General features: G+C 51.7%; 2 protein-coding genes across 25 annotated transcripts; one reads left to right on the top strand and one right to left on the bottom strand.

Annotated features, from left to right (window-relative positions):
• Positions 1-80: 80 nt before the first annotated feature.
• On the top strand, positions 81-22,471 carry LOC140649697 (ninein-like protein). Of its 24 annotated transcripts, none has more exons than XM_072857250.1 (20): positions 81-107; positions 1,394-1,460; positions 2,755-2,860; positions 4,282-4,865; positions 4,949-5,086; positions 5,384-5,522; positions 6,206-6,316; positions 6,945-7,034; positions 9,237-9,333; positions 9,848-9,960; positions 11,010-11,335; positions 14,526-14,633; positions 15,347-15,416; positions 17,416-17,667; positions 18,733-18,945; positions 19,779-19,895; positions 19,989-20,169; positions 20,720-20,926; positions 21,928-22,237; positions 22,322-22,471. In XM_072857250.1, the coding sequence occupies exons 4-18, from the start codon at positions 4,798-4,800 to the stop codon at positions 20,734-20,736; spliced, it is 2,040 nt and encodes a 679-aa protein (XP_072713351.1). In that variant the 5' UTR covers positions 81-107; positions 1,394-1,460; positions 2,755-2,860; positions 4,282-4,797; the 3' UTR covers positions 20,737-20,926; positions 21,928-22,237; positions 22,322-22,471. The 24 variants fall into 24 exon arrangements, with proteins under 24 accessions (XP_072713351.1, XP_072713345.1, XP_072713354.1 ...); XM_072857244.1 differs by lacking the exon at positions 22,322-22,471 and having other exon boundaries at positions 4,282-4,534; positions 4,729-4,865; positions 21,928-22,194; XM_072857253.1 differs by lacking the exon at positions 22,322-22,471 and having other exon boundaries at positions 4,282-4,529; positions 4,729-4,865; positions 21,928-22,194.
• GINS1 (GINS complex subunit 1) lies at positions 22,286-25,663 on the bottom strand. The gene is made up of 7 exons (XM_072857270.1): positions 25,534-25,663; positions 25,365-25,429; positions 25,168-25,263; positions 24,642-24,732; positions 24,033-24,149; positions 23,070-23,144; positions 22,286-22,794 (listed from the first exon to the last, which is right to left on the bottom strand). Exons 1-7 carry the CDS (start codon positions 25,606-25,608, stop codon positions 22,726-22,728), a joined length of 588 nt encoding a protein of 195 aa, XP_072713371.1. The 5' UTR covers positions 25,609-25,663; the 3' UTR covers positions 22,286-22,725.
• Positions 25,664-27,518: the final 1,855 nt, after the last annotated feature.

Here is a 27,518-nt window from a genome sequence, read left to right on the forward strand (position 1 = left end):
GCATGCGCGGGGCGTGCGCATGCGCGGGGGGCGTGGGCGGGGAGGCTGGTGCGGCGTGCGCATGCGCGGGTGGAAGCGGGCGGGGCGTGTGCATGCGCGGCGGCGCGGTGAGTGAGGGTCGGGGGTGGCGGGGCCAGCGCAGCCAGGGCTTTGGTCACCGCAGGCCCTTGGGTGCCGGGGGGACCGCGCCGCGCCGCGCCGCGCCGCGCCGTGCCGGCACGGCGCGGTCCACCCGGCGCCCAGGGGTCTGCGCAAGTGTTGGGGGAGCATCCGTGCCACCACTCCAGCCGAGGCGCGGCGTGCGGCTTGCAGATAGCTGCGTCTCTGCAGAGTGTGCTCTGGGCTGGCTACCGTCACTGCCGCCTGCGTGGCCTGTTCGCCTTGTGTGAGGCTTCTTAAAGCTTGAGGCTTCTTAAATCTCGTGTGAGATCCTTCTTAAAACACCTTGAAAAGGGAGATGGAGGTTACGCATGGGGAACATGTGTTCAGTTCCCTGCTTAACATATTGCTTGAAGATGAGGTGGATGGGCCCTGATCTCTGGTTGCATGGTGACGTGTCCCCCTTGGAAAACCATAAGTGCTGATGTCTATATGTACAGCCTGTCTTGCCCATGTAAAAGCCTAGTGTCCAGACCCAGGAACAGCCTAGGCAATTTGCAGAGGGAGGATGGGCTGGCTGTCAGACCATATAACCTTTTCTACAAGCTCACGAGTGTCAAAACGAGGGTTGATTTGCAAACCTGGGCTCAGGAGGTTCTCAACAGAGACCAAAGGAGAAGGACCCATGCTTTGCTCTGCCTTTCATCAGCTGATGCCCTCTCCATTTCTCTGTCCATGTCATGCAAGCAGCTGGGATCCAGTTTTCACAGAGCTGGATCTCTGGGTTTGCTTTTGGGGCAGAGGGTTTGAATGTGGGCATGCTGCACCCCCTTATCCTCCATTCCTATCTGGGATTTCAACAGGATTTGTGTTTTCTATCTTTTCCCCTTTTTCTCCTCTTCCTACAATGTTTTTTTCATCCTTGAACAGAGGGCAGATTTAATGGTCCTCCCACCATGGGTACCCTGGATACTTGGGTGATCTCTGAACAAACCCTTAAACTTTTGTAGGAAAAGGCACTCTCCGGCTTGGTAAGGCACTATTCTGAGTCCCGAGCTAAAATGTTTGACATGGTAAAATGAATTTGTTACAAAAACATAAACATTTCCGATCCCAGCATGCCTGAGGGTGCCTGAGAGAGTCAGGCTGAGTGCTTCACATGGGTTGTTCCCATTCTGGTTGTGAGCAGATGTGTCAGGAGCTGCATGTTTGAGCAGAGCCAGCAGGTTTGGGGTGTGTGACCCCTGCCCTGGGGCAGACTGTGACTGATGCTCTTTTATTTTTCTTGTTACAGAGCCTGAAGGCAAACAAAGAGCCTGAAAGTGATAAAGCTCTTGTGAACGTGACGCTGGAGGCACAAGGTATGATGGCCTCCCTTCTCCCTATGTGTAATGTATTGGCAAGCCATCAGGAGAGGACATGGTACAGATCCTCTTGGATTTGTGGGGGAATGTAGGAGGGTGGCATGGTGCTAACATGCCTGGATTGAGTTTGTGACAGGGGAGTCATGCTGCTTGGTCCCCATCATCCTTGTTGTGTCAGTGACATTGGCTGTGCTTTTCCATTGTCCTTACAGGGATGAATACAGATACAGGGGGCTTGGTCCTCACAGTATTCACAAATAGTTGTGGGGAGGTTGTTTTTAGGATGGCTGCTGTGTGCTGTGTTTTCATCTGGAACCCTGACCTAGCCTGCAGCTCCTGGTGGGTGCCCAGTGCTTCCTTGGACATGGCTGAGACTCGTGTCCGGGCCCTCCCAGAGGAGGTAGGTGCAGGAGGCGAGGCTTTCCTCAGCCAGCATTTGTCTGAAAGAGCTGAGGAAGGAGGTGATCAGGGAAAGGCTGTGAGCTGGCTTGTTGAGAGAGGGATGGACAGTGAGTTCTGGGCAGTGAATCTGTAGAGTCAAAGGAAGCGACTGTCAAAAGTAAGCTTTGCCTTCCCTAGACCTCAGGCACTGGTCCTGAGCTGGTGTACCCCAGCACAGCTGCATTTCCTTGGGGACACCTTCCCTTAGAGAGGAGCTGGTCTGTAGTATCTGACCAAGGCAGGGTTAGGTGGGAAGGGAACTCTGGAGGCATCTGGGCTAGTCCTCCTGACAGCAGGGCTGTCTTTCAAGCTAGACCAAGTTGCTCAGGGCTTGTCCAGTCTAGGTTTGAGTATCTCCCAGGATGGAGACCTCACAGCTTCTCTTCCCAGGGCTGCAGTGCACTCAGGAGGAAGAATTTTTTCCTTGTGGCCAGTCGACGTTTCCCTTGGTGCAGCTTGTTCCCATTGTATTTTGTCTGTTTGCTGTGTGTCTCTGCAAATAGCCTGCCATTTCCAAAATGAAATTACAGGGTGACTGTATCTCCTCAGGGTCCCAGAGTAGGCATGGGGCCTTAATCCCCCTTCTCTCCCAAAACTGGAGCAGGATTCAAGTGGTTTTTATACCTGTCTGCATCCACTAATGGGGCTCAGATTTCAGACTTTGTGGAGAGGAGTTTGTTTCTTTGTGCATGGATGAAAATAGAGCAGCGTTAATTTTCAAAAAGAGTTTTTTAATTGTGTTCTATTTGCACTGTAAAAAAGATGGGATTTATTTTAAGAAGCTGTTTGGATGCTTCGAGCTGTGTTCCTGCAGCTGGTGAGTTTCTTTTCTCTTGTACTCATTTTTTAGGATCTCTAAGATCTATTCGCTAAACTGGAGAAGGATGGACATGGAAGGGTGAGCTTTGAGGAGTTGCAGTTTGGTGTGCTCAGCCACATGACCACCTTTTTCCAAGGTATGTCAACGTCTCTCAAGCAGTCGAGACTGCACTTCATGCGGTGAGCTGGAAGGCAGAAAGATTTATTTGTAAAAAGGATCCTGGTTGATGGCCTTGATCTGCAGCTCCTTGGAGGTGATTTCCTTTAACTTTGGATAAGGAACCATAAGTCATTGCCAGTTCCCTATACAGGACAGTTCATTTGTATTTGGTGTTTCTACAACGTCCTGCAGGGAATCCAGACACAAAACCAGCTGTCATACTTAGAAAGGTTTCTCCGTCTGTTTCCCACAAAAAAGGAGGCTAAAGAATGGGTTCTACTGAGAACAAATCAGGCCAAGATGTTTCGTTTCATAAGGGGGTGATTTAATAGACATTAGTTGGGCATCTGAGGGTGGTGACTTGGGGAGAGTTTTCCCCTTTGAGTCAGTTTTTGGGTCTGGACTTCACCCACTGCATGGTGACCAGAAGGCTCCCTTGGGAGCTGCCTGAGCAGGAGCAACCCCTGTGCAGGTGGAGTGAGATGGTAGTACAGAACAACAGAGGGCTGTCAAGCCTCATCTTTTTGTGGGAGGGAGAGGGATGCATATCCTAGCAGAGGGGAAAGATCACCCCAATTCATTGGCTTCAGAAGCGCTGACATCTCTGCACCTCTTGTGACTCAGGTTGTCCCCTTTTTAGTGCATGGAGCAAGCTTCATCCACATTTTCTTTGTTTGATGTAAAATACTTCTTTCTCCTTAGTGCTTTTAATTCCAAGGACTGGCAAGGCATTTGCAAATGGTTTTGAAGTAACTGTGCTTTAATGCACTAAGGTAGAACTGAATAGCTGATTACCCTGACAGCCAGGACAGCTCCATCCAGGATCCTGAGCAAAACAGCTCCAAAAAAGAAGAAAAAAGAAAAAAAGAATTGTTTCAGGTTGTTTTGTCTTAAGACTTTGAGGTAACAGTTCTCTGAGGATAGGCTTCCTCCAAACCTGGTATGAAATTGGTGCTCTTGCAGATGTTACCAGTTCTGTATCCGGTTTCTGGGTTCTGCTTTTTGGTTCAGCTTGGCTGAATCTCATTTACCTTTGAAGCTGACCTCAACCCAATTTTAGCTTCTAGATCAAACAAAATGTAGGCTGGCAGTCCCCATGTGACAGTTTTCACAAGACCCTCTGATGCTATATAACTTTCCACATTGGTCTTTCTGTGGATACTGAGTTTTCATGGGTTAGTAGGGAGACCAAAGTCCATGGTCTGTGGCTGTCATCCTGCTCCTTGTGGTTGCCTTAAGGTCAGCTCAGGACATCTCCCTCCTGGCAACTTGAGGTTGTTTTTAGAACGTTCTCCAATATTGATGGGGTTCCTAGAGTTTCCTTTCAGTATTGAAAGCTGTCAGTTTTTCTCTGCCAATTTGGCCCCACTGACTTACCTCTGCTGCTTTTTTCCTCAGCGTCAGAGGAGAGTGTGCAGGGAAGCAGTCCGTCCTTCTGGCCAAGCTGCGTGGGTCCACATCTCTTCTCCAGCATCGGCAACGGCACTAGATTTGCCAAGCCTGAACTTGTCATTGCCTTTTGAGCCCTGGAAGAACTTAGAGGAGATCCTCAAAGTCTCTGGTGCTGCCTTGTCCGGTGGTGGTGGGTGAAGTGAGCAGCAAGGCCTTTCAGCAAGCAGCTGTCCAGGGTGGAAGACGTTCTTGCAGTCAGGTTCATGATAGGGTGGCAGGGTTTGGCCACCCCAGGGCTAGGCAAAATCTGGGGTGGATGTGATCTAAGCCTATCTGTGAGATGGGGGCAGATCTCTGAAAGACTGGAGGGTGGTTAGATGGTGTAACAATGGAAGTCCTGTTGGCACTGTTAGAAGAGGGAGAAAGTGATTTCAGTCTGTGCTGTCCTTGCAGAGGCTGAGTAGCAGCACGGAGGAGCAGGTGAGCCTGGTAGACCTGCCTGCAGCTTTGGACAACACACTCATGGTCCCTAGGAGCGGGCTTCAGCATGCAGCCATCACCTCCTGCGGATACAAACTACAGTGCCTCAGGTGAGGGTGCTGCTCCCTGTGAGGAGGGCCCTTCTGTGGGATATGTGAGATGTCTCTTAATGCACTGCTTGCTGTGCCTGCAGGATCCAGGTGAGGCACATCGCCAGGGAGAGGGACAAGGCGAGGCTGGACTTGGAGAAAGTGGAGAGACGCTGCCTGCAGCTTGGCAGGGAGTTGGATGAGCAGTACGTCGCTCTCGAGCACACCCAGAGCAAGCTGAAGTAGGAGAGATCCTTTTGGTGGGGCAGGGAAAATGGTTTTCCTGTGGGCGCCCACAGCCTCTCCCTCCCGTCCCAGTCTCCCTTTATGAATGTCCCACTTGTTTTGCCATTGTGTCAGTGGTAGAGAAGTCCCTGAGGACACCCACCCCCCCCACCCCCCCCCCCCGACAGTTCCAGCATCCCTCCAAACAAGCTCTCATCTCCTGCTTTATGCATGGTGAGAGGGGGTGTGTGGACCTCATGGCTATCTGAGAACACGGTCCAGGTGCCCCAACCATGTTGCTTTTTTTTCCTCAGGGACGTTCAAGCAGAAATAGAGGCAAAAGAGCTGCTTTTGCAGCAAGCAGTCAATCACCAAGCGAAGCTGGAGGCTGATACACAGTTCCTCCAGGGAAAAGAGGCCAGCCTGCAAGGGAGATTGAACCACACGATGAAGGTAAGTAAAACTGCCCTGGGTGAAAGATGTTCCCTTCTGCAGAGGAGGCAAAGCAGAGGTGGTGACAAAGATGGATGGTTTGTGTTGCTCTTGCTGGGAAGGACAGGAGTTTTATGCAGAAAAATCATCAGCCACATCCATACTATTGAATTAAATACAGAGCTTGTTCCCTTGCTGTGACATTATTAAACCCCCATGTTGTCTGTTGGGAATGGTTTGGCCCTTGGTAACACCTGAACATTTGGTGGCTGAGCCTAAAATTGTGACAAGGACCATGTCAAAAGCAGAGACGATGGTGTCCGCATGCCTGGGATTTTCCCAGTGCTGTTCAGTGTGGAAGTACAGACGGAGATAGCTCAGGACTTGCTGCCTTTGTTGGCTGTGAGGGAAACCATAGTTTTGTGAAACAGAGGTAGAGATGAGCCTGTGGGGCTGTCTAGCTCTTATTCTGCAAAACCCACTCCTACATCTGTCCTTTTGGAGAGATGAGCCAAACCCCAGCCCATGTGGTGTGTATCAGCAGCGTGCTGTCCAAAGCACGGTCTCCTGTGACCTGTGCTGCGTTCGGTGTGCTCATGTGCCAGTTGTTTTACAGCTTCCTGCTGAAGGCCTGTGGCCGATGAACCTGTCCTGCAATGTGAGGACCCACAACATCAAGAAAATCTTCTCCCTTTTGTCTGCAGGAGAACACACAGCTGCAAAACAAGGTCACAGAGATGGCTGAGAAACTGGCAGCCTCTGAGAAGCTGGTGTTGGAGCTGCAGAAAGAACTCCACTGTGTTGTGAAGGACAAGGTAGCCTTTCTTCCTCTGTTATGGTTAAATAGGAACTTTTCAGGAACTCATCAAAAGATTGACTCTTTTCTATGAAATTTTGCGTATTTTGGGTCAGTTGTTGTGTCTCCCCCTCTTTGAACTCTCCTGCACATTAATGACAACCTGGAAAGAAAAAATATTGGCTTTTAATTTAGGCCTCTTGAAGTTTGAAAGAAAAGGAGGAGGAAAGTTTGCAATTGTAGAATATTCTACAAATCTGCAGTCTTCAAGTGGGAGCTTTAGAGTTGGGTTTCCAGAAAAGAAAAGCTTTCTTTTTCACAAGTATTTATGCAAAGGGTTAGTTTTAGTGTCTTCCACTCCAGCGAAGCATCTGGTAAAATGGATCTGGGGAAAGAAATTAGTCTGTGATATTATTAGCCAGTTTTGGAGAGCTAGCCTGCCTGTAGTTTGGTGTCTCTCACACATGAAGAAAAATGTTTTTCCTCCTCTTTCTGCGTCTGACCCATCCCACAGGTGTCAATAGGACACCTTCCATTGAATCTATGGGTGTAGCACCATGATTCCAGTGATTTAGTAAAGCTTTTGCCTCTCCATTTGGAGAGGTGATAATTTCCTTGATGAGAAGTGTTTCCCTGTGCTTGTGCAGCTTGGCCAGATGGAGGCCCACAGCCCAGAGCTCCCAAACCAGAGAGAGTGCTTTGCAGAGATTGTCCTGGAGTATGAGCGGCAGTGCCAGGTACAAGTGGGCAGCTCTCCAGCAACGCTGTCATGAAAATACAGCTCTCGTCAGCCCATCTGTTGGGCACTTTGGCCTGGGGGAGAGGAATGAGGCAGCCCTGATCAGAGTGCAGAGGGGGGATCCCTCTTGCCTTGCTCAGAGTCCTTTAGCAGGAGGCAGGACACAGCTGTGCCCTCAGTAAAGGAGCCTGTCTCCTTGCTCCTGCAGCCCTCCATGGGTTGGTTGCCTTGCTGGGATACTGGCAGGGGGGAGTAGGGGTGGGTTGTAAATTCCTTCCTTCCTGCCACCCTGTTGCCATGGGCCACTTTGTTTGGGAACCATGTAGCTCTGTATAAGGACAGACCAGACTGGGCTCTGATGCATTTCTTCTTGAACACAAGGAGAAAGCTATTGTCCTTTGGAAAGCATGTTATCAGCTAAATTCTTCTATCTTTTTGTTTTTCCCTTCCTCCTTCTTGCCCTACAAAATACAAAATAACCCCTACAAAACTTGTTGCTGCTGGACTCTGCTAGAGAGTCAAGGTGAGCCTGTCCAGGTACCTGGTGTGTGTGTGGTCCAGGCATTGGTGTTGTGTGTGTTGTATCTCCTGCAGGGTGCTGTGCTCCTGTCCAGAACTTTGGGCTCTCTGGGACATGAGCACAGCCTCCGTTTCCCTTCTCTTGTTTTTAAGTGGCTTGTGTATCTTGCATGTTGTGAGTTGCTGGGTGCTCTGTGCCTTGGCTCTGGAGTCCTGTGCTTATTGCATTGCTCATTTGTTTCCAAGTGCTATGTGTGGCTGGGGTATAGCACTGAGTAGAGACAGTGACTTATCAAATCCCCCCAGCAGGGGCTGAAATCTACATTTTCAGCAAAGCTGTTTCACGGATGCAGCAGACAGCCCCTCTTGGACCTGTAATTAAAGGCAAACCTGCTGGAGCACTGTCCAGCGCAGCATTGCTCCAGGTGGCACCAGAGGGTTGAAGATGCTCAGTGCTGCAATTTTTCCTCCCATTGAGCAGCCTCAGAGTTGTCCATGAGAATGCTAATGGATGGAGAGGTTCGGCCTTCAGGCTTCATCCGCCCCTGTGAAGGCACCCACTCAGGTTTATTCTTTACCCTTGTTGAATGCTGTCAGCCCCCCTCCTCCTCTGCTCTCCTGCTTAGAATGGAGATTAAACAAACTGGGTTTTGCATTTGTCTAGATCTGCTCAATAATATTTATTAATTGGGATCTTTGGAAATATCCTAGTTCATAGTCTTGTGCAGCCCATCAGTTTCCTGGGTGGCAGCATATGGGATATGATTTGATGTCTGCTCAAAGTGGGCAGTCCAGAGGGAGGCAGGATGCCTTGTACGCTGTTGCTTCCAGTACGGGATGGAGGGTGTGAAGTGAAACAAGCAGTTCCCCAGCTCCAGACACCCTCATGGAAGTGGCTCATTGCACTGGTGTGGTGCCTCATAGTGTGGTGTTCAGCTGTGGGACTCCTTGCTGCAGGCTAATGTTGGCACTGAGATAAGATAAACTCCTGTGCTGGCCTCTGAGGGTGTCTCTGTGCTAAGCAGGCAGCAGGACCTGCCTCATGCTCTGCTTCCCATGGGATCAGCACCTTCTTGCCTCACTTTATTCCTTCTGCAACCTAGAAATGTTCCTTTCCAGAGCCTATGGGACTTGGGTCACTGTAAATCCTGCTGTTGCTTTGTCTGCATGCAGTAGCGCTTGTTGGCTAGCCCAGATGCCCACAGGAGTGTCTTGAGGATGTAAATGCAAACCTCTGGGCTGTGTGAGGGATTGTACTGAGATCACAATGTTTCTTGTGTGTTGGTTGCTAGCAATGGTTTTGTTTAGGTCAGGAGGGGTCTCAGGAGGTCCAGCCCTCCAAGGTGTCTGCAAAAGCCCCTGGTATTGTGTGTTTTTGCATGCCGGGGCAGTTGCTTGTGGCTCTTTGTGCTTTACAGTGTCTAATGATGGTTCTTGTAATAGTGGTCGCAGTAATCTGGGCTTGTATATCTTCTCTGGCTCTTCTAAAATCTCTCATCTTTGCCTGTTTGGGACAGAAGAAAACCCCCCTGCCTTATTCTCAGACTGTGCTGGCGAGTGGGCTCTGCTCTTCATGCTGCAAGAGACCCTGAGTACACATGGCTGCTGGGAGCTGTGGGCGCTTGGCCTCCCACAGCCCTGGGGAGGTTCGTAGCCGCATCATGACCAGTCTCTGCTTCAGGTGCTGTGGGACCAGAATGGAGTGCTGCGGAGGGAACTGGAAAGGCTGCGTCTCCAACTACGGGAGAGCAGGGCTGAGAGAGGGCTTCCAGCAGGAGGTAAAATGCAGGAGGGTTCAGTGCCTCTCCAACCAGAACAAGGTTCCTTCCGGATTGGAGTTTCCATGGGAGTGTGGGGCAGCTTGTTGTGCCTGACCTGCTGCTGCTAGTTCTGGCACTGGGCAGCCATGGGAGGGAAGAAGGGGGTGATGGGTGGTGAGAGGAGGAGGGAGATGGAGGGAAGGAGGCTCTTCCAACTCGAGAGCTGGTGATGGTAACCTGTGGACTACGCAGCTGGGAGTGAACAGGCAGATTTTCACTGTTGAGGATGTTGAGGAAACACAATGTAATAAAGAAGAAGTAGCCCCAAACTGTGGGTTGGGAGATTCAGGCTGAGCATTAAGAAAGACCTTCTGGCCCAGAGGGGTGATGCAGCCCTGGGACTGGTTGCCAGATAGATGGGGGATCTCCATCTTTTGGGGTTGTATGGACTTGACTCAATGAAGCTGCAGCCATCCTGATCAGTCCTGTAGCTGTCCTGTAGGCCTGTCCTCACAGAGCTCCTCTCTGCCAGTGTGCCACTCTCCCAGCCCTCTGCTTCCCACTTCTGTGTGCACAGAGACGTCACTCTCAATGGAGCAGCTCCACGAGCAGCTGCGGGACCTGAAGGTGCAGCTGGAAACCAAGGTGAGGGGCGTGGGGGGAGATGTCCTGACCTCTTGGCACAACTGCTTGGTAAACACCCTGCTACAGCATGGCTGATGGGGCATCTACTCCAGGAGGGTTGCTAGAGAGTTCAGGCTGGGGAGCAGGGTGGTACCTTGTCTCTGTGATGGGGTTATTGCATGTGCTTCCCCAGCCCATCTTAGCTTGTAGGAGGGTTTGGAGCCCTCACTGGCTGGCAAAGGCTTTTGTTGAAATCTCTGTCACCTTGCAAAATGTTTGTGTGGGTCTTGCTCCTTATGGGGAACCAGAGATTAACTCTACTCAGTGTTGCTGTCACAGTAAAACCAGCGACAGGACCAAGAGGAGAAGCAGCCAGGTGTCTCCTGAGGGTGTGGGGCGGGTATCAGAGCCCTGTCTCCCTGGGCTTGCAGCACACTTTTAACCTGCTTGTCCTAAGGTGACAGTGTGAGCCCAGCCCGCCCTTTAGACTCATGTGAGTGGCCTCAGTTTCCACCTTCACTCCTCCTTTTGCTCCTGAACTGAGAGATCAGGGTTGCTTGCTGGGTTTCCATTGCAGTGCTGCAAGAGTAATTCCTAAACTGCCACACAGGTGATGAACAGTTCAAGGAGCACAAAGCTGTTTGCAGATCTTCTGCCTGCTTCACAGTTCTGCCTTTGTGCTCATCAAATCCTGGAGTTTCTAGTGTTTACAGGGGAGCCGTGGGGAGCAGCAGCTACTTATCACCACATCTTGGACAAGGGACCAGTTTGCGGGGTAGAGGAAGGGTGTGAGGAGAAGCGGTGGATGATGCCCTGTCCTCTCCCTTCTCTCTGGGGTCCCTTGCAAACAAGGAGAAAGGGGAGAACTGCATTGCTTGCTGGGAAGAGCTGGGACCCACTGATATCTGCTTGTTAGAGGCTGCTGTGTGAGACTGATTATTGCCCTAAGTTCAGTAGGGACCAGAACTGTTGAGAGGGTCCAGTAGATCAATCTGAGTCAGACCTATTGGAGGAGAGGGGAGCTCTCGGGAGCATAGTGCTAATATCCAAATCCTGTTTCCTCCCAACAGATAAACTATTACAAGGAGGAAATCGAGTTAATGAGGAAAAACTTTGAGAGAGAGAGGAAGGACAGTGAGGAAAGCTTCAAGGCTGAGATGTGCAAGATGGCAGACCGGAAAAGAGACCTGGAAGAAACAGTTGCAAAGTACTGGGCTGTAATTGATAGCCTGAAAGAGCAAAAATGTGCGTGGAACCTAGAGCTGGAGGAGAGGTTTGAGATGGAGCAGGCCAGGGTGAGACAACAGCACGCCGAAGACATTTACCATCCAGGGCAGCAGCTGGATCAGGAGGGAGAAGAGCTGAGGACACAGCGCAGGGACAGGGAGAGCCTGAGGTCTGGCACCATTCTTTTTCTGGGGCTAAGTGGGGGACTAGGGGTGCATCCCCTGCTCATACCAGAGTAGGTTGGGCTGATTTCTCACAGGGCTGGAAAGCTGCTTTAATTTGGAAGAAAATCTGGGCAGTATTGCATGGCTGCAGCTGTTCGAAGTGAGCTCTCTAAACTCCCCTTACATGAGTGCTTTTATTTCAAGACTTTAAGTTTCTCTGCATGTTCTACAAGGTTGTGTCAGAGGCAGTGCCCAGCAAAGGTTGTATCTCAAAACAGTGAGAGAAATAAGAGAGCCTCCATATATTTTCTTATTATCTCTCTCTTTCTTGGTCCTTCAGCAAACCTGCCTTTACTTGCTAGATCATCACAATCTGCTGTCTTAAAAGCAGCAAAAAAAAAGGTTAAATTCTCTCTATAGCCAAAACGGACTGGCTTGTGGGACAGTAAGGTTGTCATTAAATGGCTGTTCATCTTCCCTTCCTGTGCTTGTGGTGCCAGTTCTGCAGCCTCCCCAGGGGCCAGAATGGCCTTGCAGAGGAGGCTGGAGAGGAATGGGACAGGAAACTGTTGCCTGACCATGCCTGTCCCCTCCTGTTTCCCAGCACACCCCACCGCTGCCCCAAGGCTTTTTCCTCCTGCCTCTTCCCAGCTGTGCCTCCCTTCACTACCTCTTGTCAGGAGCAGAGTCCCCTTCAGCAATACGCAAGCGGAAGATTTTGCTAGGTCATTATCCCCATTTTAGGGCTGAGGAGCTGAGGTATGGGGTAGGTGTGGGAGAAAGGAGCTGACTTGGCTGAACTCTGTGGCAGACCAGGGGAACAAACCCAAATAACAGGAATACAAGGCATTTGAGCTCTGTTACCACCATCTCTGCTGAATAGTAGAGGGACTGGCTGTAGTGGGGAGCTTTCAGAGTTGTTGGAAAACATCTGATGGATGAGTCTTTGAGAAGCACAAAATGGTGTGGGAACTTTCTGTAACGTTTAAATAATTACCTTGACTTTGCAACCTAAAGAAAACTTTGCATTGCCTCTCCAGCAAAAGTACATTCTGAGGCTGGCTGAGCTTTTCAAGCTGTGTTATCAAATCCAGGTCAGCAAAATGGTTTTCATCTTTAGGAAAGATGCAGAGGTTGAGCATAATCAAGAGCTGTCATGGAGTGAATGCCAGTATGAGGACAGCTGTAAGGCTTTGTTGCAGCAACATTGGTGTGAGAGGAGGTGATTTCCCAATGATAAAGGCTCCAAGGGGAGAGCTTCAAGAGCAGCGTGCCCAGGAGAGGCAGCAGTGGAAGTGGAAGGAAAAGGACATGGTGTCTCTGTGGAAGAAGAGGCAGCTAAAGTTGGAAGAGAAGGCTAATGAGGAACAAGTCAAGATGTGTGAGATGCTCATTGTTGAGAAGAAAAAGTGAAAAAAAGCACCAGGATGAAATTGGAATAATGCAGAGATCATAGGGCTGAGGGCTCTGGTGTTGGAAGGGACCGGGTGTCTGGAGAGCTGCCCTCTGGGGGGAAAGGAGCAGGTCCCCAAGACTCAGATGAGCAGGTAGACCAAAATCTCCTGTTGCAACGTCAGCACCAAAGGAACAGAGAAGAAATGAAAAATTGCGTGATGGATGGACCAGTGCAGACATCTGTTGCAGCGAATGGCTTGCTCAATCTAGAAGCTGGAGCCAAAGCTGAAAGCATTTGTCAAGGAGAAATGAAATCTTGATAGACAAGGGGATGTGCTTGGGAAGGAGGCAGAGAGAGCAAAGTTAAATGGTTTGCCTTCACACAGCAGACACAGCAGCATGTCAGGACATAGACAGACTTGATCTGGAGGGCAAGAGGAGGAAAAAAAAGTCCTGAGCGACAGAGTGGCACAGTAGCAAAGGAGGAAACATGACATTCAGCACTGTCAAAATGGAGCTGGAGAGGGAAAGGAACGGGGTGAAACTGGAGCTGATGCAGCTCAAAGATGTCGTGCACTGGTTGGAAAATGAACCCAGAGCTCAAGAGAGTGGCAGGTTTGAGCACAAAGTCAGTTTGCAGAACTAACAGTGCTGCTGCTGCAAGAAAAGCAGATGCCTTGTGAAACACAAGGCTGCTTGATGGTCCAAGGCACTCTAACAACAGCTATATTCTGTCTTGATGCTCTAACAGCAGCTATGTTGTTTCTTGACGCTCTATAACAGCAGCTACGTTCTGTCTTGCTGTTCCCCGCATGTCTTTTACTAACCGTGGGAGTGTGGTCAAAGAGCTGGGATGTGCTCACATGGCTGTGGCTGACCACACACTTGTCTCCTCTGCTTTGTACAGCTGTACGTGGGTGTTGGAGATGCCAGAGGAAGCACAGCATGTGAATCCTGATGTAAAACTGACTCAGAAAGCAGCTGCTGTGAGGAGTGTCCTGCCTAGCAGGGGGAGCAAACGCCACACAGCCCATGCACTAGTCCTCTCGCTTGCTTGCTTGGAGAAGAAAGGAAGAACTTCCCCACTCAGCTCCTCTGCCTCCTACATGCAGTGCCACAAACTGCAATGCTGTCCTCCCTGCCAGGATGGACAGTCTGTTCTCCTGCGCTCTCCCAAGGAATTTGGGTCCTGTGTGGACCTGGGGTTTAGCAGTAGCTATTGGATAGGACTGTCTCTTTGACACAGGACTGAGCTTCCTTCCCACAAGTGCCCGTATTCATGTCCTCATGGGAGACTGGGAGTACCAGTAGAAGTGGAAGAATAATGAGGCCGAGAGGCTACCTTGAATTTGGGGTCATAGCCGTTGTGTCCAGCACTGTAAAATCACAGAGGCCTCACAAGCAAGCTGACTTCTCCAGACATGGCTCAGTTGAGGGGTTGGGCTCACCACCTGGTTATCCTGTAATGAAGTCTTGGTGAGCCAAATCTTTTTGTTTCCACTCCTTGGTAGGCTTGCAAAATAATTTCAGGCAGCTGGAAGCCACACAAATTCAGGGTCTGATGCTGTTTGTCCTTATTCCCTTTATTTCCCTTCCCTTGAAGACCTGCTCCTTCTCTACCAATGTCTCTTGATTGTCCCCACGTGTTTTGTGTGAGTTATTGGATGATTGTTTCTCAGATTTCTTTAGCTCTTGCTCTCCTTGCAAACCAAATGGGAATAGAGCAGGGAGTCACTGTAGGATGCCAAGAGCAAAGTGGGCTTTTGCATGGTTTTCTCACTTTGCTGTCTCTCCCTGCAGGGGAGAGCCGTGCTGGCTGCTGGAGGAGAACAGCTTGCTGAAAAGTCAACTTCAGAGACTCCAGCAAGAGCTGAGGCTAGCAAAGGAGAAGGGCAGCAAACACGATGAGTAAGAGAGGAGCCAGCTGTGGGCGGCTGGCAAATGTGTGGATAGCTGACACTTGTAAAAGGAACAGCCACTCAGGTGCATTTATGAGATTTCAGCTGGCTCAGCCTGCCTTTTGTTTTCTCGTTTCTGAGCAAGCCAGCACTCTCACACCCTTCACTCCATGCAAAAGCAGCCAGTGCTGGGCTGGGCTTGGCCAGCCAAAGGGTTGGGCAGGCCAGAGCACAGGGTCCGGAGCCAGGTTTGGGGAAGGCTGTGGGGATCGGTATGCCGAGGGAGGAAAGGATGGACTTCTTCACTACACAAACCTTTTGGCCAGTGGCCTGCTGCTGCCTTAGGAAGCTTGAGATAGGTACTGGGGTCACCCACTGAGCCATAAATCCAAGGAGAGCCATGTTTCTAGTGCGGATGGTCCCAAGAGTCTGCTAAGCTGGCTCTCCCACTGTTCTTCATCCCCTGGTTTTTAGGCCTCTGACAATGTTGCAGGACTTTGGATGTCCCCAGCTGTTTGCCCTGGGCTGGGCTGAGTCACCTGTTGGGCAGAGACACCTGACCCACTCCTGAATTAATTCAGGACTATATCTGTTTTGGCCTAGCTTTGCTTCCTGTTGCAGGCCAAAACCAGATGTGTGGCTCCCTGAAATGGGGCCCTTCTTTGGGTGGCCGTGGTTTGCTGCTCTCTGGCCTGAAGTTGATTGTATCCGTCTCCCCTGCAGGAAACATGTGAGCGAGTTGGGGGGAGAGAAGGTGGAGGAGCTGGCTGAAATAGCAGAGTTAACACTGTCGGTAAGAAGCTGTTAACACTAACTGACAGGGTCTTGGCTGAAGGATTTAGGAGGACAAAAACTGCATAGAGGAGAATGGGAATGTTTGTTTCAAACATTCCAACCCAGTCTTGCTTTGAAGAACCAGCTTCATTTTATAGCTTGTCAAGTAGGGAAAATTTGTGTGACAAAAGCCAGTGAAGGTCTTACAGAAGGGAAGCTGTTACTTCAAAATCTCTAATGAGGTTGACTTTACCTACTTGCACTCTTTCTCCCAGAGATTTTGCTCACTCCCAGTCTCAAACCCACATGCTCACAAGCCCTTGGACATGTGTGCACACAAGGCCTGGTCAGGATTGCTTGTGTGCAACACGGACGAGGGTTGCAGGCTGTTAGTTCCTCACCCTGTTCCTGGGATTCCTCATGACTGGGAACCACAACCTGTTTTTTGGATGTGTCTTTTGTACTCTTCGGGGCTGTCAGCTGCAGCAGGGTGGCCTTTGCTGGCACTTGCTGGTTTCAGCTTCCGTTAACCTTCAGCCACAAACCTGCTGCCCATTGTCTGCTTTTCCTCCTTTGGAGGAAAGCTATGTTGGTTGCCCATTTTCCTGGGAGGCTGGCAGAGGAATGGGATGTGGAGTGTGTCACCGCCATGCTGTTAGATGCAGGCTTTCTGCTGACATGTTTTCTGTGCTGTGGTTTGGTCAGAGTACGGGCCAGAAACTGCACCTTGCTCAGCGTTACTGCCAGGGATGGTGTCCTAGGAGCAATGTCTGGGGGATGGTGCCCTTCAGTGTCAATGCAGGCTGCTCTTGTAGCCCTTACTCTTTTCTTTCATCTGGTACTTTCACACGTGCACATGACACGTTTCGATTTGTACTGTGTTCTTACCAATCTTAATATTTCTGTTACACATTTGTACAGTCAGCCCTGCCTGCTTTCCCTAGTTACCTCCAAGACTATCATCTGTGCAGGTTTTCTTACCCAGGAATGCTGTACTTGAATTCAGCTGCTTTCATCAGGCTGGGAAATCGGCTTTGGACAGGCTGGATCGATGGGCTGGGGCCAATTGTATGAGGTTCAACAAGGCTAAGTGCAAGATCCTGCACTGGGGCCACAACAACCCCATGCAATGCTACAGGCTTGGGGAAGAGTGGCTGGAAAGCTGCCTGGCAGAAAAAGACCTGGGGATGTCGGTTGACAGCTGCCTGAATATGAGCCAGCAGTGTGCCCAGGTGGCCAAGAAAGCCAATGGCATCCTGGCTTGTATCAAAAATAGTGTGGCCAGCAGGACTAGGGAAGTGATCGTGCCCCTGTACTCGGCACTGGTGAGGCCGCACCTCGAATACTGTGTTCAGTTTTGGGCCCCTCACTACAACAGAGACATTGAGGTGCTGGAGCGTGTCCAGAGAAGGGCAATGAAGCTGGTGAAGGGTCTAGAGCAGAAGTCTTATGAGGAGCGGCTGAGGGAACTGGGGTTTTTTAGCCTGGAGAAAAGGAGGCTGAGGGGAGACCTTATTGCTCTCTACAACTACCTGAAAGGAGGTTGTAGAGAGGTGGGGGTTGGTCTCTTCTCCCAGGTAACAAGCAATAGGACGAGAGGAAATGGCTTCAAGTTGCACCAGGGGAGGTTTCGACTGGATATTAGGAAATTTGACTTCACTGAAAGGGTTATTAAGCATTGGAACAGGCTGCCCAGGGAAGTGGTTGAGTCACCATCCCTGGAGGTATTTAAAAGACGTTTGGATGAGGTGCTTATGGACATGGTGTAGTGGTGGACTTGGTAGTGTTAGGTTTACGGTTGGACTCGATGATCTTAAAGGTCTTTTCCAACCTATACGATTCTGTGATTCTGTGAAATTAGAGCACTTGTCCTGAGTGCCCACAAGGCCCTGCAGCGACAGCAGTGTTCCTGGGTGGCAACCCAGTGGGGACAGCATGGGACAGGCTAAGTCTCTATTGCCTCTATTCCTATCCCAAGCCTCTGTGTATGAATTATTTTTTCCCTCAACCTTTTCCAGAGTGAGAAGAGCAAGGGGGAGGTCTCCCACCTGAATGTCAAGATGCATCAGCTGGGCCATGAATTCACTGAGCACAAGGCCAGCCACGGTGCTGGCCCTGGCACTGTCCAGCTGCAGAGCCAGAGGCTTGCAGAGGCTGAGTGGCTACGAGGAGCAGAGACAGCCGCAAGGCTGGAGCACCACCACCAGCATGCAGCTTGTTGGATGGAGACAGAGCTGCTCCAACAGCAGCTTAAGGCCTTGCAGGAGAAGGTGGGTGTCATTCAGTTGGTGGCAGTGTGGCAGGCTGCTGAGTAGTCCCTATGATGTTGGAATTGCCCTGCTCGGGGCAGTATCGGACACCTTCCCCAGGCAGAAAAGACCGTCCCTTCATCTTTGTGGAGGACAAAGGACTCGCCCTCCTGCTCAGATATGTCTGAAGCCAGTTCAGGTGCAGCTTGGGACAGGTCCTTGCTTGCAGCTGCCCCTGTGGTGTCCCATCTGTCCTTGTCCTGTGCAGGCTGGCTGGGCAGAGGAGATGGAGGCTGAGGGGAGATGGCTTACACAGGAGTGTGGTTCCCTGTGGCTCTGCTGACAGAGGAGCTAGAGGAGTGGCAGGATCAGGTAGGGGCTGGGCAGGGATGACAGGGGCTAGGCAGGCCATGTCTGAGGGGAGGGAAACAAGGTCATCAGAGCAGGGGAACAAAGGACCACTAGGATAGAGTAAAGCCTATGTGAGAAACCTCCAAATGTCTTAATATCCCCCTCCTGCCTTCTACCCTGGGGACAGGCTCAGGGACTGGCTTTCCAGAGTACAGCTTGCTCATTCCAGCCACCCCTAGGTAGCCCTAGGGCAAAGCTGGATCGGACCTGCTTCCCAGTACCAGGTTTGCACTTTGCTGGTGGCAGGAAGCAGAGGACATGTAGTACAGGTAGGGATTGAAGCCCAGCTTGCCTGGGATGTATCTAAGAACAAACCCAGGTAAGCAGCCTCCTCTGCCTCCTGCCATTGCGGCTCTTGGTACTAGGACTCCCTCCCAGAGGATCCCTCCAGCAACTCCTGCTCCTCACTGCTCACCAAGGGGAGCCATATCTCTCAGCAAGGGATCCCTGTTTCTCCTCCTGCAGCTCTCAAGTGCTCTCCATCCCTGGCTTTGTAGGCTGCCCAGCAAGCACCACTCCCATGGTGCTGCTGCTCTGCTGTGGCCATGCTGGCATGAGAGCCGAGGTGGGGGCTGAGGGTGCTTCCTAACCTCTCCCCTCACCTGCAGCACACCCTGGGCCTGTCCCATTGCTGGCACAAAGCTGTAACCAGCTATCAGCCTTTCTGTGTTACAGCTCTTAGAAGCCAAAGCAAGCCTGAGCCTGGCCCAGAGTTGGCATGCTCTGCAGTTGCAGAAGGCCAAGGCCCAGATGAACAACATGGTGCCAAAGAAACAGTTTGAGCAGCTGCAAACTAGCTTGAGAGAGGAACAGTGCAAGGCTCAGCAGCTCCAGGAAAACCTCCACCGGCAGACTGAGCAGACATGCAGGCAGCTGGTCAGGACCCAGGTAAGCAGGGAATTGCAGGATCTCAGTCAAGGGTACAGGGGAGGGAGCACTGCCAGCCTGGAAGGCAGCTGTGGTTGAAGCCACGAGAGGTTTGGGTGGAAGATGCTATATATCAAGAGCCCACGTGGAAAATGCACTTGATCTTTAAATTCAGCTCAAATTTTCATTCCTCATGAACCCAGTCACCACACTGCACTCAAACAGGAGCCCTCCCCACTCTAATCCACCTACCCCAGACCAGATACCTTGTGCCTAGAGGAGCAGGAGTTATCCAGGGAGACACTGTGTTGGCTCAAGCTGTGGAAAGAAAGTTTGAGCCCTCTAAGTGGAGATGTATCCTGCACAGAGCAGGGTCGTTTTATCTCTAGGGCACTGGGCAATAAGGTGTTAGGTTTGTGTGAGTTTGTCCTTTGTTTCAGGACACTGTGATTCAGTTGAACTAACCTGGGCAAAGATGGAGCGAATTATAACCTAAGGAATTAAAATGAGCAGACACAAAAACTGCATCCAAGGAAGCTATGTCTCTCCCTAGGCTTTTCTGGACACAGCTGAGAGGGGGGAGGCCATTGGCTTGTTTTTATAGAAAACATTGCTGGGAAATCTGTGCCTTGTCTTAAAACCAGTTGGTGCTGACCTAGGGAAGGTTGTACTGCTCTAGACACTTGTCCCACTGCTCTTTGTACCGTGCACCACCTCTGCTGATCCCCCCACGCTCTCCTTCAGGGAGTGTGAAGGTCTGTGAGCCAGGCCCTGGGGAAGTGCATGGTCCAGGATTGCCAGGGGCCAGGTGAGTGCTGGGACAACCCAACGTTAGGCTTTGTGGCCTGCTGCAGGAGGAACACGAGCATCTGCTGCAGGCAGCTGTGGAGCAGGCAGAGGGGCTGGAGCACAATCTGAGGAGTGCCGAAGCTGTGCTGGCAGAGAGGGCAGCTCAGCTCAAAGATGCCCAGGTAAGTGCAAGAGGTGTTAGTGCTGTGTGTCCCTGCCTGGCTGGGACCCCTGCATGGGGATGCTGAACCTTAAGCCTCCTGTCCCTGCTGTAGGCCCAACTCTCCAGGAACAAACTGCTGATTGAAGACCTCCGTGGGAAGAACAGGGGGTTTGCAATGGCCCTGCAGGTGGCTGAGCTGAAGCAGAAGAGCACTAGGGAGAAGAACCAGCTGTTGGAGGAGCAGGCCTCAGCTCTGAAGCAGCTCATCGGAAAAATCACGACAGCATCTCTGAGTGGGTGATGGGACACTGTGGCAGCCCTGGCCCTGGTCCTGGCTGGGGTTTGTCAGGTGTGGAAGGGGAGGTATGGCTGGGTTGGGAAATCAGCCTTGTCCTCCCTGGTCTTGCCAGGATTTTCTTGGGTAGAAATTAGAAAACGGAGAAACCAGACAGAGTCCTTTAAGGAAATTGGTCCTGTGAATAGCTGAATTTTCCTACTGAAAGCACCAGCTTTAGTGCCTTTCTCAGTAGCAGAGCATGCTGTTGTAAGTCAGGTCTGTCTCAGGGCAGCCTTCCCACAGGAGCTTCCTGCACTCTGGCAGCATGTTTGGTGGTGGTGCGGATGCTGCCTTCTCTGCAGAGGGTTGCTGTTGGGGCCACACTGTTAGGTCTGGAAAGCTAGGGCAGGAGGGCTTGCAGGTTCCTGCATCTGGCTCACTCTGAGCAGGAAAGCTGTTTTATGGCATTAAAATGTTTGCAGTATTACAGCACCTCCTGCCATCTCCAGTCTGCTCTGTATTTCAGTAGTCTCCCCCAGCTGTTGCTAAACTTTTATTCCCTACAGCTCCTCTTGGGCTCTAGGAGACTCTGGCCCTCCTAAAGCCTGAGCCTAGGATCCAAACCAACCTGTTGCCAGATTGTTGCCTCTGTAGTGAGCAGGACAGAGGGGCTGAGGGAAGAGCCTTCTTTCAATTTGAGCCTCCAAGGCTTGGGGCAGGGTTGGTGACCCCTACTCAGCACTGCACTTCTTCAAAGGAGACCAGGAGACATGGTAAGTGAACTGCATCATCTTGCCTTCCTTGTTGGCCTTCACACACTGGCAGCGAGTACTGCTCTTGCCAGAATAAGGCCACAAAATAAGGCCTTGTCTAAAAGGCCACAAAGCCAAGCATTCACATCAGCAAATACCAAATGTATTGATCTGCCCAGGGCGTTACCCTGTGCATGGAGGATGCATCATTGTCACAGTGCCCCTGCCTTGCTCTGTGCAGAGCAGAGGGTATTTACATGGGAGCTGTGGTTGCCACTAGCTATGAAAGGACTCCTAGGATTTTGGGAGCTATAGAGACTACTGGACAAGAGAGACTAGGCAAGCCTGACTGGATGAGGGTAGCAAAGCAGAGGCTGGACAAAGTCAATACAAAGAAGAGGGCTTAAAAATAGCTCAAGCTGTTGGTTCAAGAACAAAAGGGGGTGAATTGGCTGTGAGCTAAAACTCATCCAGTGCCTTTAAGTCCCAGCCTGCCAAGGCAGAGGGGTTCCCTGGCCCTGGGACAGTGCCAGGAGATGGCTGGAGGCTGTGACTAAGGAGGCATCCGTGGTCTAGGCGTGCTTTTTCTGCCCTGGTAGATGACAGCTGACTCCTTTCTTTGCCTTGGGGCCAGCCCTGATTACAAGGGCCCTGAGGAAAGCTGGGCTATTACAAGGAGGGAAGCCCCACAGAGCATGTGGGCTAGCTCAGGGAGGTTCCTTGGCTGGGGCTGGGAGAGCAATAATGCCCCTGGCTGTAATGCCCCAGGCATTTATCCTGTTCCTGTATTCTTCCCTAAGTATTTGCTTTTTGGCTCCTGTCAGAGATGGGGGCTAGGCAAACCTGTAGTCTTACCTAGGGCTTATGTTTTTGGAAGTGTTATCTCTCAGCCACTACTTAAGAGTGAGCAGCTCTGTTAGGAAAACCAGATGGGGAGAGCAGCTCTTCTACCTTGCTCTGGTTTTATGCTAACTGGAATCCTTAAAACCCTCTGTTCCCTTTCCTACCCCTACTCCAAACAGTCCCTAGGCCCTGCCAGACCAGTGCTCTCAGGAAGGAGACTCTTCACAGAGGGACAGAGGCACAGCCCAAGTGTGCTGGGAGAAACCTTGGCCAGGCCCATGACCCAGACTGCAGTGCTCATTCATTCAGCACCTTAAGAAACAACATTTATATGCCTCTGATGGGAGACAAAGCTTCATGTCTAATCCTAGAAAGAAGCTCATGCAGCCTCATCTGACACAGCCACATCTGAACAGTTCCACTGAGACACCTAAATAACCAGTTGAGCATCACCCTGCAGGGTCAAGATGGGTTGGGCCAGAGAGCCAGGTCAGAGTTTTTAACAAATACAATGTTAACTCTTGAAAATCACTAAAATGAAGGCTGAAGCAGTTCTTTATTTTGCAACCACAGAGCTCTCCTGGCTTCTGGAGCCCAGCCCGTTGGTCTCTTACTCCTACATGCACAGTGTGAACAAAGAACTGCTCCAAATAAAAATGCATTCACAAAACGTGCTTGTAGCTGTTGGGCTTCGATAACACCCCCTCTCCCTGCCCCCCAATGCCACCCGCCACTATGCTGGATTCCCAGGATCGCTACATTAGCAGTATGCACCCTTTAGTCACGAAGAGCTGGCCAATGTGGTTTGCATACTTTATAAACTTGAGGTTGATCTTCATGTCAGGTATCAAAGGCCATTAAGAGGAGTGGCAGGGTGCCCACTGCAGAAATGCTGAAGTGTCTGAAGTCCTGCACACACCAGACTTCAGTCCCCATTGTGGGCAGGCCACCAATGTTGTTCCTCCTGTCCTGCACACTTACGATAGAATATGTTCGAGGACTCCTTGTCTGATTAACTGCTCGCATTTCCAGCGGGGTAAAAAGTGCTGCACAGAAACAGAGACAAACTTTCATTGAATTCCAGGCAGACTGGATTTGTTGCTGCACACAACCAGCTGTTCGTTGTGCTGTATGCCCACTGCATCATGGTACCAGATCAGGCAGAGCTGAACCACAGTCCTGGGCCACACAGCTTGCAGCGTGTGCAAGGAGACGTGTGTGCAGGAACTGTGACATGCTGCAAAGCTGGGATAAGCAGGGGGATGTCATGGGAGTGAAAGGGAAGGATGAGAATGGACTACCGCTCTCTTGTCACGGGTACCTGGCTATTCTTCTTCAACAGGATGGTGGTACCATCATCGATCTCAAATTCTCCATAGTCTCTTAAACACCGCACCTGCAAAGTGGAAACGCAGCTCTCAGATCAGATCTCCCACAGAAAACACTAGACATCACTGCTGACTTACAACACATGCCCCAGAACTGTACATATGGACACATTCCGACCTGCCTGCTGGAGCTTCAATGTAGAGCAGACCTGGAAATGCAGAATCCCATGGTCTGTGGACTCTACCTGATGTTCTCTTCCTGGCTCTGCCTGGAGCAAGAAGCACCAGCGAGCAGCCCAGCCCAGCTCTCTACAGACTAGAAGAAGAGCAGCACAAGAGACAGGGTCTGGGGAACAGCAGCAGCATTTCCAGGAGAACCTTCCCACACACATTCCAGAAAATGCCAATCTGTTAACAGTGAAACTGTCTTAAGGAGCAGGTTGATCATCACTACATGTTCTTCCAAAGAGAACATCAGAACAGAGCACTTCAGCTACTGATTCTGATTTCTTCCACGCTCTTGCTTTGCTGTATCAATTGTGTAGAATCATTTATAGTCTAGTCTGTCATAATCCATTTAAAATGACGACAGAGAAAACTAGATAACAATTCTTAACATGGGAACAAGGTTTCTAGTTGATCTGACAGTTGGTTAAGTTTCTGCAAAATGCTGCAAAACCTTCTCATTGGGATCAGACCACTCACCCCACCACACCAATTCCCTGTGGACTAGAAATGCCATCTTTCAACATACTTTGAGCCCCCAGTAGAAGAGGGAGTAAAACGCTGCTAGGCAGAGTGTAAACAGTAAAATGTAGAAGCTTGTGGAAGCTTTGGTGTTCTCGAAGGCTTTGCTCAATGACCTTCTGACTTGGGATGGGGGTGAAATTCTCTAAAAAAAAGACACTGGGGCAAAATGTTTGTTCACAGACAGAAACCACTAATCTTGCACTTACTTCGATGTACAGGCTTTTAGGAGGTTTTATGTCCTGTGTAAGGTCCAGCCCCTCCTCTCCTCCTACTGACCTCATGTAGGTAGCCAGAGACTTTTTGTACCGATTGAACCACTCCACCTGTGGACATTAACAGCGATCCCTCAGGCAAAGCCAAACAGCTAATGCTGAAAGATAGGTCCCTGATGAGTGAGCTCCAGTTTATCTGTGCTGTCAGCCCACTGTTCCCAAGTGTGTTCATGCCAGCCAAAAGTGAACGCAAGCTCTTCTAAAGGGAAAAACTGCCCCAGAGGCAGAGCAATCTGGATTCGGGGTAGGACACATGCTGCTAATGTTAGCAGCTCTGTACATTGGTCTAGAGATGGTTGGCTGCGAGTCTGATCTAGTAAGACCACCTGATCCTTAAAAGTGCCAAGCATGACCTGCCTTCAGTATCCATTTGGGATTGTACCCATAGACAATGAATAAACAAATCGGTATTTACAGAAAGGCACATTAAGTGTCATGTTTATAGCAGGGGAAGAGAATTCTACCCTATTTTGACTCTACCAAATAGATAATCCATCAGGAAGAGGGGAATGAGGAGAAGAGTTTAAGACAAGGCTGACTCACTTCCTCAGCTGACATGTGAAACTGGATGGTGTTTGGCAGGACGCTGCCATACTCCCACCTTAGTGCTCGGATCCGCAACAACCGGTCGTACCTGGGGGAAGAAAAAAGGGGCAAAACCAGCATCCTTGCTGAGGCGAATGCTGGCAATATCCCCCAGCAACACTGATGCCCCGGTCTGCCCTCAAAGCAGAGAGCAAAAACTTGGGTCATTCCACCCACCTTCCTTTAAAGGATACAGTTTTTGGCCTACCCAGTAATTAAAACTTTTAAAGAGCAGCAGGAAACGGGGCCTCCTCTTTGTGCTAGCGTTTGGTGGTACCAGCAATGAACACAAAGAGAGACAGCCCCGCAGCTGCCCTGCTACTGCACCTCGCAGAGGAACAACTCGCCTGGGCCAAGAGTCCCAACACCCGGCGCTTGGGGACCTTGTCTATTGGGGGCGGCGCCCCTGTGCCGGCGGGGATGAACGGACGCTCCGTGCCCCCGACGGGCCGCGGCACCCCCCCGTCTCCCCCCGCGCACTCACAGGTAGGCCAGGATGCAGCGCTGGTTTCGGAGCAGGCAGCAGTGCCGAAACCGGACGAGGAAAATCAGGTCCGTCCGTCCCGACTTCGCTTCGGACCTGGAGGAGAAGGAGCCACGTTGCAGAGGTGCGGGCCAGCTGGGGGGGCACCGCCCGGACTCTGCGGGACGCGCCGCCCCGGGACCGGGCGCGGCACTCACACGTCCGCCTGGTTCCGCTCGTACAGCACCCGCATCTCCTCCAGAGCCTGCCGCAGCCCCTCCGCCTGCAACACGGGACCCAGTCAGTGAGAGCGGGCCGCCACCGCGGCCTGTCCCGCCGCCACCGCGGCCTGTCCCGCTCCCCCCGGTCCCGGCCGGCCCCGCTCACACGGAAGGGCGGTAGGTGCCCGCCGGCGGCGCGGTGCAGCTCCCGCACCAGCCCCGCCGCCCGCTCCCCCGCCATGCCGCCGCACCGCCCGCGCGGGAAACCTGGCCGCTCCGCGGCCAATGGAGACCGGGGGCGGGGCCCCGTGACCCGCGGGGGCGGGACCGCCAGCGGGGCAGCGCCTCCCGTGGGCCCCACCCGCCGCCATTACATGCATCGAGCTGTGCCGGGTCTCGGCACCGCTGCTGCCGCAGCCGCTGCGGGGGGTCTCCCTCAGCTGAGGGCTGCAAACCCGCGTGGCAGAGCCGAGGCAGCCCCCCCGCCCCCGGCCGGGGGAGGCCGCGGGGGTCTACCTCTGCCCAGCCCAGCGCCTTACACCAGTGAACCCCGCGGTCCAGGGCCTGCCCTGAGCACCCCTGTCCCAGGCAGGGCAGGCAGCGCTGCCGCCACCTCGGCACCCAGCAGAGCGCCAGGGCCTGCGTCCTGGCCTGGAGACCCCCACGGGGCTGGGCAGAGGGAAGCACCAACCCTGCACCAGGGCAGGACAAGCCCAACTCATCCTATCTCCTCATCCACCCCCGTCTTGAGGCTTATTTTGAAATCTCACTTTTCCTGTTTCTGACTTTTTTTTGGCCTCCCACCCCAAGGTGACCCCTCTAGGCCAAGAGTAACAGGAACAGCAATTGGAGGGCCGCAGCCTGGTCTTGGCTTGAAGCAGGGTTACCCTCGTGCTAGGTCAGGTCTGCTGCGGACAAGCCCCGACCCCATCCCTGTCCCCGAGGATGTCCTCTCGCACACCCGGGGCTGTACAAGTCCCTGCAGGGGGACCCCGGGCAACGTGAGCTGTGCCAGCAGAGCCGAGGACACAGCAGGTTAAAATGAGGGGAACCAGGGTGAGGGGGGTCCAGCATCAGGACGCTGTGAGGAGCCCACTGAGAGCCCTGGGGTCTCTTCCTCTCCTGCCAGCCGGGGCTGAGCCCGTGACTTCCAGATGGTGCCTTCCAGCAGCAGCGCTATGAGAGCAGGGAATGGGGGGTGTTAGCCGCAGGCAATTTTGGGGTCACGCTGAAAGCCTCTGAGTGGATAAAGCAAAAATTAGCATTTTTACCCTGCACTTTACAAAAAAAACCCAAGGGGTGCCTGTAGCAAAACTGGTTTCACCATTCCTCTTTTTGGTCTTCTCTGGGGTGCTGCACAGAGCTGTCTCTCTGACAACCTCCTCCCTGTACTACCACAGCCCTTCCTGGTGCATCTCCCTTTCTCCAGCAGCATCCTTCAAACCTGAAGCTTGCCAAAACCAAAGGGAGAAAAATTAAAAAATGTGAGGTGTGTTTCTGGATGGGACAGGAAATTTTTTAGCACACAAAGCCCTGTAAAGGGAATCAATAACCCAGGACCACGGCTTGTCCTGCTCCAGGAATTTACTTCCCTGACCATGTGTTTCTATGGTTACTAGACATAAAAAATGACCAGCGTTTCATACAGCGCAGTTACGCAGTGACGATCAAAAACTGGAGGATTGGGGAGAGCACAGTAGGGCTTTTTACACCATAATTGAGTCATCTCAGTATGGTTTTGTATGCCTGAAACATTTATGCTACTTGTGTTTAGGGTGATGTGGCACCTGTATAACTGAGCAGGGACCATGGCTGGCTCTGGCAAGAGTGTTTAATGCTCTCAACAACTGTTTTATTTGGCATTTTAGGCATGGAGGGAAAATGCCCAGAAATACTCCAGTCAGCTGAGAGCCAGAGATGGGCTTTCTGGGGGTGTGTTCCCCAAACAGACCTGTTTCTTGGCCGCAAGGTGCTGCAGCCAAGAGACACAGCAGTTGTGTCTGGGGGAGGACAAGAGGGGTGACACAGCAGAGCTGGTGAACCCTGCTGCCCGGGGTATTGCGTCACCTCTTGTCCTCGTACCACCACCAAAACAGATTTGTGCCTACCTTGTACTGCTTCCTTCAACAGTGTAGCATGTTTTCCAAAGGA

Source organism: Ciconia boyciana, chromosome 3 (genome assembly GCF_034638445.1).
Source record: "Ciconia boyciana chromosome 3, ASM3463844v1, whole genome shotgun sequence".
NCBI lineage: Eukaryota > Metazoa > Chordata > Aves > Ciconiiformes > Ciconiidae > Ciconia > Ciconia boyciana.

What these genes read in the sequence shown, in the direction of transcription:
- GINS1 (XM_072857270.1), bottom strand. Translation starts at nt 25,608, where the DNA reads ATGGCGGGGGAGCGGGCGGCGGGGCTGGTGCGGGAGCTGCACCGCGCC. An exon ending in GGCACCTACCGCCCTTCCGT is followed by an intron (nt 25,430 to 25,533) that starts GTGAGCGGGGCC and finishes CCCGTGTTGCAG; the next exon opens with GCGGAGGGGCTGCGGCAGGC. An exon ending in GAGCGGAACCAGGCGGACGT is followed by an intron (nt 25,264 to 25,364) that starts GTGAGTGCCGCG and finishes CTTCTCCTCCAG; the next exon opens with GTCCGAAGCGAAGTCGGGAC.
- LOC140649697 (XM_072857250.1), top strand. Translation starts at nt 4,798, where the DNA reads ATGGTCCCTAGGAGCGGGCTTCAGCATGCAGCCATCACCTCCTGCGGA. An exon ending in GATTGAACCACACGATGAAG is followed by an intron (nt 5,523 to 6,205) that starts GTAAGTAAAACT and finishes TTTTGTCTGCAG; the next exon opens with GAGAACACACAGCTGCAAAA. An exon ending in AGGTGCAGCTGGAAACCAAG is followed by an intron (nt 9,961 to 11,009) that starts GTGAGGGGCGTG and finishes TCCTCCCAACAG; the next exon opens with ATAAACTATTACAAGGAGGA.